At 40.6% G+C, this 15,404-nt stretch overlaps 1 protein-coding gene across 1 annotated transcript in view; it reads right to left on the reverse strand.

Moving 5' to 3' along the window:
- Positions 1 to 983: 983 nt before the first annotated feature.
- The window catches only part of kpna3 (karyopherin alpha 3 (importin alpha 4)), a 108,318-nt gene continuing 93,897 nt past the window's right edge, over positions 984 to 15,404 (reverse strand). Inside the window, exons 13-17 of the mRNA XM_072260761.1 lie at positions 15,101 to 15,205; positions 13,740 to 13,811; positions 5,789 to 5,951; positions 5,500 to 5,594; positions 984 to 3,969 (exon numbers count right to left, since the gene is read on the reverse strand). Coding sequence (XP_072116862.1) covers positions 3,871 to 3,969; positions 5,500 to 5,594; positions 5,789 to 5,951; positions 13,740 to 13,811; positions 15,101 to 15,205 — 534 coding nt within the window. The 3' untranslated portion in view covers positions 984 to 3,870. The remainder of the gene's footprint in view (positions 3,970 to 5,499; positions 5,595 to 5,788; positions 5,952 to 13,739; positions 13,812 to 15,100; positions 15,206 to 15,404) is intronic.

The following is a 15,404-nucleotide window of genomic DNA, read 5'->3' on the forward strand; positions in this document are numbered from 1 at the left end:
ATCTTCATTTCAGCTATAACTTATAATTTTTGTACGTCTTGTGTGACCATGGACCTCAACCTGGAAAATGTTAAAACACCAAACAGGCTCACTTTTAGTATGTACTGTGTCATCAGGTAGTGGGTTGAAATCAACAATGAACAAGAAAATAATGAAAGATAATATTGTAATTAACTGTGATATATGCAATACAAAACAGAAAATGATAAATACACAAATCTTTCAGCCTCACTGAAACAAGATAGGTTTAATGTATCAGATAGTAATTATGTTCAGGTTTCCAGCATTTTCTGTTTTTATTTCAGATTGCCAGCATTTGTTTTGCCAACCACTGCTTTATCTGTGTCCACTTGTTTTAAATAAATATTTTATATCCTATATCCTCAGATTGATTAATTTTCCATGAAGTCCCACGGGGATATTTTTTTGAAAGTATGATTTCTACACAAATTATACTTGAGTGAGCAGTTGAACCTCCAAGAGGACCACAACCTTGTCGTGGTTTGGAGGCTCGTGTACCTCAATGACCCGGAGAGCTGTGTTGGCTGAAGTCAGGGCTTTATGCTTTGGCTCTTGGTAGGGTCAACCATGCCAAGCAGGTCAAAGGGTAGAGATCAGACTAAGAGTGGTCCACCAGTTCTCCAGCTTCTGGGATTCTGCTCAGGGCTAACAATTCTGACAGGTAAAACAAAATTGTTACAGAAACAGCAATGAAGAATCCTTCTACATCTGAGTGCGACAGTATTCCTGAATCTCCAACCGGGACTTGCATGACTGACGGTAATGCAAACTGAGAGGGAGCTTCTGACATGATGAAGGAAGCCCAGAACACCAGCAGAGATGAAGGACCTTCACTGAGGCCCTAAATGCCAGTGGCAAAATGGGGAGTACGTAAGAGAAGTTGATGGTATGTCCATTCTCTATAGATGGCAATGTCATTTTAAAACATTGCTGCTTAAAAAAAAATCACTAATGGAATTAAGGAAATTAGTAAAATTATTTTAATGACTTTAAATAACTTACAAACCCTTGCATGTTCAGAGATGCAAAAATAAAAAGGTCAGGCCTAACACTGGCATTCCTCTACAATCTCTAAAAAGCTACATGTGTGTGGATTCTCTACATTAAGCATGTGGCACATATGTTTGTCCCTAACAAATATACTCCAGTCCATCTGGTAGCTGGAAGCAGCACAGTCAAACTTATCCTCCAAAATATATAAAACGAAAACAAAAGCCCAAGTAGTAAAGGAAAACCCAAGTCTTTCCAGTTGGCATGTAACTAATCATCCCAACATTCTGCATTTCCTTGTGTAATTAAATCCATGACAGGAACCTTACACAAACAAAATACTTACACCATGTGAGTAAAATATACATGATCTCTTTCCTCTCTGAAATTTGCTGACCTTCATTATCAGAGGTTACTATGCTTCAATCTTCATGGTCCTACTGAATACATACTATGGAGCCTTTCAGACTAATAATAACGTTTAAATGGAAGTTCCTGTTAATTTGGATAAGCATTTTCTAAAGATGAGTTACTCATAAAGACAGCCCTTTTCAAATATCCAGGTAACTGCAAGTAGGATTTAATTGAGCAGCTTGGAGGATTGGATAGGCAAAGTCCAAATGTCTCATGTGGCTTCAGGGCTGCCAACAGGACACCAACAAGTACCTCAGAAAGTGAATTTAAGTGACAGTGTGGATAGGGTGGGGGGTGGTTGGAGGGGGTGCGGAATTGTTGTCTTTTAGACCTTTAAAATAAGAAGTAGTTTTTAAAGCTTTAGTTTTAGATTCCATAGTTAATTTGCATAATGATGTATCTTTTCACATAGTAAATCACACACGCAACATTTTAAACTCTATATTGTGCGAATGAATATTATGCAGTTACCATATGTAGCAGATTTTACAACATAAAAATATATAGGAAAAACAAAGGCACAATGAAATCCAACTCATTCTTCAGACAGAAGAGCTGAAATGAGCCACCTTAAAGAGAGATTTTAATTTAAAATTTATAAAAAGGATATAAATAAACAAGGCCAAAACACTATTTGTATCATTAAAACAGTTTTATTAGCAAGTAAAAATCTTGCAGTTTTATATGAACTTGTATCATTTAAAGATACAAGATATGGTAATCTTTAAAGTGGCTCAGTCTTGGTGGCAAGGTATTATGATGGATATAAACCTGCACAATTTTGTTCATCAATGAAAAACAATTTATCAGCAGAGCTTTGATTGCATTTTTTCAAATTCGATTACAGTAGATACTGCCCACACTTGATAATGACATTAATCAAATGCAATCTGCTGTCCCTTTACAATAATACTCTGGGGTGGAAGAGGCAGGGGAGGGACCTATACACTCAGTCATCATAGCAACAAACCCCATTCCTGAATGGAGTCACCTAGCCTGATACCCGCAAAACCCACTCTACGCACCTTGAGTATTGTAAATAAAGCATTCATTGTTAACAGACCAGATGTATACTGAACTGTAAGCCTCTTTACAGCCTTATATAATGCTTAGGTTACATTCTCCGTAAAGATTTACATTCCTTTTTATACATTTCATCAATGTTCTAATCATCTGATAAAAAGGTGTGGTTTTAGATCCTTGTCAGTAACACTCAAGTCCATGACCAGATTTAATAAAACAGCTGTTGATTCACAGCCATCAGCAGTATCCACAGTAAGGAACGGTCAATATGTGATGCAAGACTGTCTAAGACTGTGTATCACTGCAAACATGGAAGCTCCACAGTTTAAACCCACTAAAAGTCCAGCAATTTACTTTTCTACTAGATTGGCTTAACCTGAAATTAAAGAAAATACTGATTCACCTAACAGTTGGAAGCAAGATTCTCAGTAGATGAAATGCTTAATTTTTAAGTGTTTTTTTTTCTTTTGTGTACACAGAATTGGATTTATCTAACAGAATGAAAATCTAAATGTGAACATGAAATATGGGCGAATCTTGCTTTCAGCTTAAAGCAGAGGCTCAAGTCACATTGATAATAATAACTGCAGTGTGGGTAAAACACCATGAACAGCATCTGTAAGTACTTCCAAAGAGCAGGGTAGAGAAAAAGAAACACAGGTTCCTAGTAGTGGTTGTAGTAATCAGCAGGGGTTTTCTCCTCATAGAATTTGCATAAACTGTTAAGAAGTCATTATTAAACTTGGCTCCATTCATTAAGTTTAGTTTCCAGCCTAGTCTGAGAGGCAATGCAAGCTTAACAATCTAACATGGATGCAAGCAGGATTTTTTTATATTAACCTCCTTGTGGTAAAAAGACGTTTTTGCAGTCACCAGAAAAATAAAAATCCTGATTTCAATTCATCCAAGGACTACTTTGACCAATGATGTTTCTACAATATTTCCAAATCCTTCTACTGTAAGCCACAAGGTAAAGTCTTCTAAAAAGCCTACTTCACATGTCAAAGCCAACTCTTGTTTCAAGTCCCATTAATAAATACCTAATCATTCAGAAATCTTCCTGTTCTATGTAGAGAGCAACTATCTTGTGTGTCTAATGTGCAACGTTGTAAGTGAGACTGCTATTACTGTCACAGGACTCAGGGACCAGGGAGGAAAAGGTAGAATCACAGGCGATGTTGGGATTACTCTTGTTTTCTGATATGATAGTTACTCATGGGCTCACAAGAATCATGCACACGTGTCAACAATCCGTGTGGTAGCAGATTTTGGCAATTGCTGAGTGATTGATAATTAGACTTTTCAAAAAGCATCAAATGAGATGCGCAGATGTCTCTCGAGCCTCCATCACACTCCTGCTTGGTGAATTTTTTTGCTGTTTTGGGTAGGCAAGGGACAGGGAAGCTACAGCATCTTCTCAGCTTAGAAATTGAACTCCTTCGTTTGAAGGTTCGCTGATGGATCGAAATTGAAAGTTCCAGCTTGAGTTGCTTCAGGAAGAAGACTTGGATCTTCATCAATCTATTGAGAAATAGAATTAATGAGCATTAGATGTAACAAACACTAAAATTTACTTAGCAAATTAGTAAAATAATTTAAGAAACTTCACTTAAGTATGTCAAACTTTAATACAGAAATTATGTTTTCCTTCTACCTAACTCCATTTACTCATAGGAAACATTAATAAATACTTGGGAATATTAAGATCTCCATGAGCAGCTACAAACCATCTGACTTCAAGTTAAAGCAGCAGCATTTAACCTCAACACTGATTGCAATCAAACAGTCACTATGAAACAAGAAATCTAAGCAGTTATTAAAGTAATATCCAAAGGAGTGAATATATTTTTATACTGAGCAAAAGTTAATATTCATTTGCAATCAGATAGCTTGAAAGACCAGGTCAAATATATAAGAAAATCAAGTAATTATTTCAATTATTGGGAAGATTAACATATCACCATTGGTGCCAGACATTCTACCTACAAACTTTGAGATGAGATGTACCAAGACCGATAACTCCTGGTCTTTATGTTCCAGAGTTACGTCAACCTACATACTCTGACTGCACTATCCGACTCTGTCAGCTCATTCAGCACAGACCGTGAGGGGGAGAAAAAGAAAGCAGAGAATTTCACATCTGATTGCTCAGCTCCTCAGTAGGTACATACAAGGAATAATAGGATCCAGTCTACTGCACTCAACAGAACATAAGGCACAGTGCAATTCAATCATGATGCAGGGATAAAAACAAAGAAAACTGAATTAAGCAAAAATTCCTTCGTACTCCTTTCCATGCACATGCTCTCAATGAGTTCACCTATTTAGTTGCTGAAGAGTACATTCTGAAACACCCTGTTTTAATCCCTAGATTAGGCAAGTTAGTGACCTCACCAGTAAGAATACTATAGCTGCCACAGATGTCCCTAGGGTTGGGCAAAAATGGCCAGCATTCCCAGCCCTGTGCATCTGTGGAAGACATACATGATCCAAATTTAATATTCTGAATTAGGCCCAGTTACACAGAACTGCCAGCAATCACATATTAAAAAGATCTAATTGATGGTGCTAGAGAATCAGACTTGCTAACAAGGCAATAAGACAAGCAAAGAAAAGCATTATGCCACCAAATAGTGTAACTGAAATTCCAGATATCTTTCCACAAATGCTTCACTGGTAAATAAATAGTTGATTCCCTTATTATCAAGAAACTTCTTTGTCTCTTTCAAATATACTCCACAATGAAGCATATACAACTATCTACTAACAATAATTTCATAGACTAACAACTCCATAGGAAATTTCACTTCATAAAACCACACTGGCCTGTGTCATAAGCAAAGCAAAACCAGGACCCAATACGTATAAAACATGCAAATTCTGATCTCAGTGCTGGAAGGTGAGATACACATTTATGCAGTTACACATGTGTCTCCAGTTAATACTAATGAATTAAAGAATATAGGGTCTAGTTTAAGAACACATTTCCCTTGAAATCAAACTACCTACAAGCTAAACCAACTTACTGGAAGAACATTATTTTCTACTTACATCATCACCAGAGAAGTACTGATCAATTATTTCATAGGCTAGTTTATAAATCTCTTCATTTTCATGTTGTTGCAGGGCTTCTATTTTTTCCAGACCTATAGAAAGAAAAATTAGATGTCACTGAAACAATTGTGAAGATTATAGCCAACTTTGGATTGCTAATGGAGCACAAACTTACATAACAATTCATCTACGATCTAGACTTACACATTTTTAGTTAAATGATTAAGAACAATACAGCTAAAACTGAAATGAATCTGAATGAGAAAATCAAGCACTGAAAATTTACCTCCACATTCCTCTATCACTTCTGCTATTGTGCTTGCTTCTTCTCCAGCCATTTTTAGGATATTGTTCAGTCCATCAAGCACAACCTGCACTACCTGAGTATCTTTCACTCCCAGTAAATTGCAGAAAGGTGGGATTACATTTTGCTGTACAAGATACTCAACCTAGAACAAAAGATAAACACTTATGTTTAATACTTTAGACCAACTCATTTATAAATGGCTCTTCCAAATTATTTCCCTCGACTCTCATTAATTCCAGAGGAATCAGAAGAGGTTCCATAGGAGGTTCAGATGAATGATCCCAGAAGTAAAAGGCTTAATGTATGAGAAGTGTTTGACATCTCTGGGCCTGTACTGAGAGTTCAGAAAGATGGGGGTGGGGGCCCAGTTCTTATTTAAACCCAGTGGGTACTGAAAAGCAAAGAGTGCACATGCCGAGGTAGGTTCCATTAATAGAAGAGTTGAGGATCCAAAGGCACAGCCACAGAAATTCCATTTGTAACTGAAGTAAGAAAGGATCTTTTTCTACCAAAGAGTTGTGAATCTATGGAATTCATTGCACAGATAGCTGTGGAGGCCAAGCATTGTGTGTATTTAAGGTTCCTGATTGGTCAAGCTCTAGAATAGATAACAATAAACATCTGCTGATGCTGGAAATCCAGAGGAATGCACAGAAAATGCCGGAGAAACTCAGCAGGTTAGGCAGCATCTATGGAAAGGAATAAACTGTTAACTTTTCAGGCTGAGATCCTTCATCAGGACTGATGGAAGATCTCAGCTTAGAATGTCGACTGTTTATTCCTTTCCAAGGGATGGACAAGAACCTGTACTGTTATTAATGGTTGAACCAGAAAGTAACATACCTCCAATTACAGACTGATATCTTTAAATAGGAGAACTGAGCAAAAAAATCAAAAGCATAATGCTATGATTATACATACATCTAATTAGACATCGCATCTGTTTTAGAAACCATAGAAAAACTACAGCAAAGAAACAGGCCTTTTGGCCCTTTTTGGCTGTGCCAAACCATTTTCTGCCTAGTCCCACTGCCCTGCACACAGACCATATCCCTCCATACACCTCCCACCCATGTATCTGTCCAATTTATTCTTTGGATCGGGACTACAGAGCGTCGTGGGAGCTGAATTGTGAAGGAAGGCAGTTTTTTTTTTTAAAACTTCGAGTGCAAGAAGGGCGAGACTGCGCAGGCACGTGACGTCAGCAGGACTGCGCAGAGAGTTTAAAAAGGCGACCACTCTATACAGCGAGCACCTGTCGGAGCAGGCAGTGGAGTGAGTGGGAGCAGAGTGTAGGGCTTTGGCCTCAATGGGCTTCGGCGGTAAACGGGAAGAGGCGAGAGCGAAGCGCCAACACTTTTTTCTCTCTCCCACCCCCCCCCCCACCCCCAGCCCTTTCACGAATCGGCCCGGACAGACAGAACAGCAGGGCTCTCACAGCTAACAGATTAAAAAGTTTGTCTGTTTGGCGAGGTAAGTGGGTGAGTAGACTTATTTTTCCTGTTTCATTCGTGTAGAATTAGATAGCATGCCTGCAGGGTTAGTGCTTTGTTCAGGGTGTCAGATGTGGGGATCCTGGGAGACCTCCAGCCTCCCTGATGGCCACATCTGCACCAGGTGCATCGAGATGCAGCTCCTCAGAGACCGTGTTAGGGATCTGCAGCTGCAGCTTGATGACCTAGTGCTCATCAGGGAAAGTGAAGAGGTGATAGACAGGAGCTATAGGGAGGTAGTCATCCCTAGGCTACAGGAGTCAGAACACTGGGTCACTGTCAAGAGAGGGAAGGGAAATGCCCGGATAGTGGAGAGCACCCCTGTGGCTGTCCCCCTCAGCAACAAATATCTTGTTCTGGATGCTGTTGAGGGAGATGACCTGACGGGGGATGCCTACGGTGACCGGGTCTCTGGCACTGAGCCTGGTGCTGTTGTGCAGGAGGGAAGGAGGGTGAAGAGAAATGCGGTAGTCGTGGGGGATTCCATAGTCAGGGGAACAGACAGGAGATTCTGTGAGCCTGACAGAGATACCCGCATGGTGTGTTGCCTCCCAGGTGCCAGGGTACGGGATGTCTCAGATCAGGTCCTGAATATTCTGAAGGGGGAGGGTGAGCAGCCAGTTGTCTTGGTACATGTTGGTACCAATGACATAGATAGGACAAAGGAGGAGGTCCTGAAGAGAGATTTCCAGGAGTTAGGAAGGAAGCTGAGAAGCAGGACCTCCAGGGTAGTAATCTTGGGATTGCTACCTGTGCCACGTGCTAGCGAGGGCAAGAGTAGTCGGATCAGGCAGATGAATGCCTGGCTGAGAGACTGGTGTAGGGGGCAGGGCTTCAGATTCTTGGATAATTGGGATCTCTTCTGGGGGAAGTATGATCTGTTCAAAAAGGACAGGTTACACCTGAACCCGAAGGGGACCAATATCCTGGCGGGAAAGTTTAATAGAGCTGTTAGGGAGGGTTTAAACTAATTTGGCAGGGGGATGGGAACCGGAATGATAGAGCGGAGGAAAGGGAAAACAGAAATAAATCTAAGATAGTGAGTAGTAAAGATGTCAGGAAAGACAGGCAGGTGATGGGGCAAATGTGTAGCCATTGGGATGAGTTGGGATAAGAAATAAGGTGGATGATCTTGTTGTACAGCTACAGATTGGCAGGTATGATATTGTGGCCATCACTGAGACCTGGCTAAAGGATGCATGTCTCTGGAAGCTGAACATCCAAGGATACACGGTGTATCGGAAGGATAGGAAGGTAGGCAGAGGGGGAGGCGTGGCTTTATTGGTAAGAAATTATATTAAATCATTAGAAAGAGGTGATATAGGATCGGAAGGTGCAGAATCTTTATGGGTTGAGCTAAGGAATAGCAGGGGTAAAAGGACCCTGATGGCAGTTATTTATAGGCCTCCAAACAGCTGCAGGGATGTGGACTACAAATTACAACTGGAAATAGAAAAGGCTTGTCAGAAGGGCAGTGTTATGACAATTGTGGGGGATTTTAACATGCGAGTAGATTGAGAAAATCAGGTCAGCACTGGATCTCAAGAGAGAGGATTTGTAGAATGTCTGCGAGATGGCTTTTTAGAACAGCTTGTTGTTGAGCCCACTAGGGGATCGGCTGTACTGGATTGGGTATTGTGTAATGAACCGGAGGTGATTGGAGAGATTGAGGTGAAAGAACCCTTAGGAGGCAGTGATCATAACATGATTGAGTTCACCGTGAAATTAGAAAAACAGAAGCCGAAATCTGATGTGTCGGTGTTTCAGTGGAGTAAAGGAAACTACAGTGGCATGAGAGAGGAACTGGCCAAAGTTGACTGGAAAGAGACACTGGTGGGAAAGACTGCAGAGCAGCAGTGGCTGGAGTTTATGCAAGAAATGAGGAATGTGCAAGACAGGTATATTCCAAAAAAGAAGAAATTTTTGAGTGGAAGAAGGATGCAACCGTGGTTGACAAGAGAAGTCAAAGCCAAAGTTAAAGCTAAGGAGAGGGCATACAAGGAAGCAAAAATTAGTGGGAAGACAGAGGATTGGGAAGTCTTCAAAACCTTACAAAAGGAAAACAAGAAGGTCATTAAGAGAGAAAAGATTAACTATGAAAGGAAACTAGCAAATAATATCAAAGAGGATACTAAAAGCTTTTTCAAGTATATAAAGAGTAAAAGACAGGTGAGAGTAGATATAGGACCGATAGAAAATGATGCTGGAGAAATTGTAATGGGAGATGAGGAGACGGCAGAGGAAATGAACAAGTATTTTGCATCAGTCTTCACTGAGGAAGACAGCAGGATACCGGACACTCAAAGGTGGCAGGGAAGAGAAGTGTGCGCAGTCACAATTACGACAGAGAAAGTACTCAGGAAGCTGAATAGGCTAAAGGTCGATAAATCTCCTGGACCAGATGGAATGCACCCTCGTGTTCTAAAGGAAGTAGCTGTGGAGATTGCGGAGGCATTAGCAATGATCTTTCAAAAGTCGATAGATTCTGGCATGGTTCCGGAAGACTAGAAGATTGCAAATGTCACTCTGCTATTTAAGAAGGGGGCAAGGAAGCAAAAAGGAAATTATAGACCTGTTAGCTTGACGTCGGTGGTTGGGAAGTTGTTGGAGTCAATTGTCAAGGATGAGGTTACAGAGTACCTGGAGGCATATGACAAGATAGGCAGAACTCAGCATGGATTCCTTAAAGGAAAATCCTGCCTGACAAACCTATTACAATTTTTTGAGGAAATTACCAGTAGGCTAGACAAGGGAGATGCAGTGGATGTTGTATATTTGGATTTTCAGAAGGCCTTTGACAAGGTGCCACACATGAGGCTGCTTAACAAGATAAGAGCCCATGGAATTACAGGAAAGTTACATACATGGATAGAGCGTTGGCTGATTGGCAGGAAACAGAGAGTGGGAATAAAGGGATCCTATTCTGGTTGGCTGCCGGTTACCAGTGGTGTTCCACAGGGATCAGTGTTGGGGCCGCTTCTTTTTACATTGTACATCAACGATTTGGATTATGGAATAGATGGCTTTGTGGCTAAGTTTGCTGACGATACGAAGATAGGTGGAGGGGCCGGTAGTGCTGAGGAAACGGAGAATCTGCAGAGAGACTTGGATAGATTGGAAGAATGGGCAGAGAAGTGGCAAATGAAGTACAATGTTGGAAAGTGTATGGTTATGCACTTTGGCAGAAAAAATAAACGGGCAGACTATTATTTAAATGGGGAAAGAATTCAAAGTTCTGAGATGCAACGGGACTTGGGAGTCCTTGTACAGGATTCCCTTAAAAGTTAACCTCCAGGTTGAGTCGGTAGTGAAGGCGGCGAATGCAATGTTGGCATCCATTTCTAGAGGAATAAAGTATAGGAGCAGGGCTGTGATGTTGAGGCTGTATAAGGCGCTGGTGAGACCTCACTTGGAGTACTGTGGGCAGTTTTGGTCTCCTTATTTAAGAAAGGATGTGCTGACGTTGGAGAGGGTACAGAGAAGATTCACTAGAATGATTCTGGGAATGAAAGGGTTAACATATGAGGAACGTTTGTCCGCTCTTGGACTGTATTCCTTGGAGCTTAGAAGAATGAGGGGAGACCTCATAGAAACATTTCGAATGTTAAAAGGCATGGACAGAGTGGATGTGGCAAAGTTGTTTCCCATGATGGGGGAGTCTAGTACGAGAGGGCATGACTTCAGGATTGAAGGGCGCCCTTTCAGAACAGAAATGCAAAAAAATTTTTTTAGTCAGAGGGTGGTGAATCTATGGAATTTGTTGCCACGGGCAGCAGTGGAGGCCAAGTCATTGGGTGTATTTAAGGCAGAGATTGATAGGTATCTGAGTAGCCAGGGCATCAAAGGTTATGGTGAGAAGGCAGGGCAGTGGGACTAAATAGGATAAAATGGATCAGCTCATGATAAAATGGCAGAGCAACTCAATGGGCCGAATGGCCTACTTCTGTTCCTTTGTCTTATGGTCTTATAAAAAAAAAATGTTAAAAAAGAACCCGCATTTACCACCTCGTCTGGCAGCTCATTCCACACTCCCACCACACTGTGTGTGAAGAAGCCCCCTCTAATGTTCCCTCTAAACTTTTCCCCCCTCACCCTTAACCCATGTCCTCTGGTTTTTTTCTCCCCTTGCCTCAGTGGAAAAAGCTTGCTTGCATTCACTCTATCTATACCCATCATAATTTTATATACCTCTATCAAATCTCCCCTCATTCTTCTACACTCCAGGGAATAAAGTCCTAACCTATTCAACCTTTCTTGTAACTGAGTTTTTCCAAGTCCCGGCAACATCCTTGTAAACCTTCTCTGCACTCTTTCAACCTTATTAATATCCTTCCTGTAATTTGGTGACCAAAACAGAACACAATACTCCAGATTCGGCCTCACCAATGCCTTATACAACCTCATCATAACATTCCAGCTCTTATACTCAACACTTTGATTAATAAGAGCCAATGTACCAAAAGCTCTCTTTATGACCCTATCTACCTGTGACGCCATTTTTAGGGAATTTTGTATCTGTATTCCCAGCTCCCTCTGTTCTACTGCACTCCTCAGTGCCTTACCGTTTACCCTGTATGTTCTACCTTGGTTTGTCCTTCCAAAGTGCAATACCTCACACTTGTCTGTATTAAACTCCATCTGCCATTTTTCAGCCCATTTTTCCAGCTGCTCCAAATCCCTCTGCAAGCTTTGAAAACCTTCCTCACTGTTCACTACACCTCCAATCTTTGTATCATCAGCAAATTTGCTGATCCAATTTACCACATTATCATCCAGATCATTGATATAGGTGACAAACAGCAATGGACCCAGCATTGATCCCTGTGGCACACCACTAGTCACAGGTCTCCACTCTGAGAAGCAATCCTCTACCACCACTCTTTGGCTTCTTCCATTCAGCCAATGTCTAATCTACCACCTCTCCATGTATACCTAGCGACTGAATTTTCCTAACTAACCTCCCATGCGGGACCTTGTCAAAGGCCTTCCTGAAATCCATGTAGACAATATCCACTGTCTTCCCTTCATTCACCTTCCTGGTAACCTCGTCGAAAAACTCTAATAGGTTGGTCAAACATGACCTACCACACACAAAGCCATGTTGACTCTCCCTAATAAGTCCAAGTCTATCCAAATGCTTGTAGATTCTGTCTCTTAGTACTCCCTCCAATAACTTACCTACTACCGATATTAAACTTACCGGCCTATAATTTCCCAGATTACCTTTGGATCCTTTTTTAAACAACAGAACAACATGAGCCATTCTCCAATCCTCTGGCACCTCACCCGTAGACACCGACATTTTAAATATATCTGCCAGGGCCCCTGCAATTTCAACACTAGCTCCTTCAAGGTCCGAGGGAATACCCTGTCAGGTCCTGGGGATTTATCCACTATAATTTGCCTCAATATAGCAAGCACCTCCTCCTTTTCAATCTGTACAGTTTCCATGATCTCACTACTTGTTTCCCTTAATTCCATAGACTTCATGCCAGTTTCCTTAGTAAATACAGACAGAAAAATCCATTTAAGATCTCCCCCATTTCTTTTGGTTCCGCACATAGCCGACCACTGTGATCTTCAAGGGGACCAATTTTATCCCTTACAATCTTTTTATTCTTAATATACCTGTAAAATCTCTTTGGATTATCCTTCACTTTAACTGCCAAGGCAACCTTATGTCTTCTTTTAGCCCTTCTGATTTCCTTCTTAAGTATTTTCTTGCACTCTTTTTAACTCCTCAAGCACCTTATTTACTCCCTGTTTCCTATACATGTCACACAACTCTCTCTTCTTCTTTATCACAGTTGCAATATCCCTTGAGAACCAAGGTTCCTTATTCCTATTCACTTTGCCTTTAATCCTGACAGGAACATACAAGCTCTGTACTCTCAAAATTTCTCCTTTGAAGGCTTCCCACTTACCGATCACATCCTTGCCAGACAGCAACCTGCCCCAATCCACGCTTTTTAGATCTTTTCTCACTTCTTCAAATTTGGCCTTCTTCCAATTTAGAACCTCAACCCTAGGACCAGATCTATCTTTTCCATGTTATATTTTCAGAAGCTGGCAAGATTATAGCAGCAGAGCAATATAGATTTAACTACGATGAACCTGAGAAGAGGCACTTGAGCTCTGACGCACACACACCTGGCTTTCTTTACAAGGGAAGTTAAAATATCTGGTGGTGGTGCCTGTGATAAGCAAAACCCAGAAAAATAGCTAAAGCAACAATACAATACTGCCACCAAAAGATTAGTGGTAGAGGACAGGGAAATTCCTTCTGTGCTAGAGTTAACTCACAAATTAGTGATACTATGTAAAAGTAGGATCCATAAAAAAGGGAATGAATAAAAAGGGAACGGCAAAAGGGTAAAAGCAATAAGAATGTAGTGAAAATCATGATCCTTTGACTGCAAAAGTATTTTTTCACTTACTTGCTCCTTCTTGCCGCTAATTGTCAAGTTACTGATCGCCCACGCAGCTTCTTTTTGAGTTCCAAAATCTCCCTACAGTGAAACACAATGCAGCTCAACTTTCACTGCACCATTAACAAAAATGCAGCCTCAGTAACCATTTCAAACTATCAATTCTCAACATTCAAATAAATTAAGAGTTTAATTAAGGGTTCCATTTTTTGAATGCTTTGACAAAGAAACAGACTGATGGTCAAGTGGAAAATCAAAATGCTATGCAAATGCAGTCTACAATAAAGAAAACTTTTCCTTCACTTCATATAATCAGGTTCTTATGTTATACTAACAGAACTAAGTCCCAAAGTAAAATAAGTTACAATTGCAAAAAAGAAATTCAAGTACAGATCACCCACAGGATAGGGTCCAGTTCCTGTGAACTGCTCGTAACCTGAACAGTTCATTAGTTAGAAATGTGGTTGTGAACTTCCCAAATTTACATTCATCTTTGCAGGATATATAAAAGATGGAGAGAACCTTTGTTTAGTTTAACACTATTATAATGTGTATTTGTGAAACATTTTCTCCCAAGCCACTTGAGCATAATATCCTGCTATTCTAGATCAGGCCACGAAATATGACTGCATTTTCCTGGGGATGATCTTTTCAGGCACATCTAAGTTATAGCAGTAAAGAATTGCTGAAGACTCCAGATTTGGGTAGTAAGAAATTTGGCATGTCCCCTTTGACCCTCACCCATTTTTACTGATGCACCACAGAAAGCGTTCCATCTGGATGCATTATGGCTTGGTATTTCAACTGCTCTGTCTGTGACCATAAGAAACTGTAGAGTTGTAGACACAACTCAAAACATCAGAGAAACCAGCCTCCAACAGGCTCTGCATATATCTCTTGCTGACTTGGTAAAACAGCCAGTATAATCAAAGACCCCACTCACCAGACATTCTCTTTTCTCCCACCTCCCGCCGGGCAGAAGATACAGAAGCCTGAAAGCAGTACCACCAGGCTTGAAGATAGCTTCTAACCCACTGTTAAAAGACTAATGAATGGTCCCTAATATGATATGATGGACTCTTCACCTCACAATCTACCTCAGTATGACCTATTGTCTGTCTGCACTGAACGTCTCTGTAACTTCAACGTTTTATCTGCGTTCTGTTATTCTTTTCTCTTGCACTATCCCAGTGCACTAATGTGACAAAATAATCTGTATGGATGGCATCCAATGCAAAGATTTTCCACTATACGTTTGTACATGTGACAATAATAAACCAATTTAGTAATTTTATTTCGTTAAAATATTCCCATTATTTCAGTTCCAAGTGAAAACCGAACCTATGCAAAGTTCTCATCTTTTTGCTTACCTTTGCCAGCTGATGAATAATCATGGGAATTAAACCAGCATCTATCACAGCTTGCACTTGCAGCTGGTTTCCTGCTGTGATGTTGGAGAGGAACCACACTGCCTCCTGCCGAAAACAATTTGTACAAAATATCAACTATGGATTCCGTTCACCAATCAACCAACAATTTCTTGCAGATTAGGTACATGCATAGCAGTATGATAAGATTCAACGGGCTTCCCAGGTTCAATCTATAAACCACAGTGATCTCAGCTATTCCCACACAAGTTCTAGACACGAAGCACTATGTGAAACCAAGCAGCAA

Source organism: Mobula birostris, chromosome 6, assembly GCF_030028105.1.
Source record: "Mobula birostris isolate sMobBir1 chromosome 6, sMobBir1.hap1, whole genome shotgun sequence".
Taxonomy (NCBI): domain Eukaryota; kingdom Metazoa; phylum Chordata; class Chondrichthyes; order Myliobatiformes; family Myliobatidae; genus Mobula; species Mobula birostris.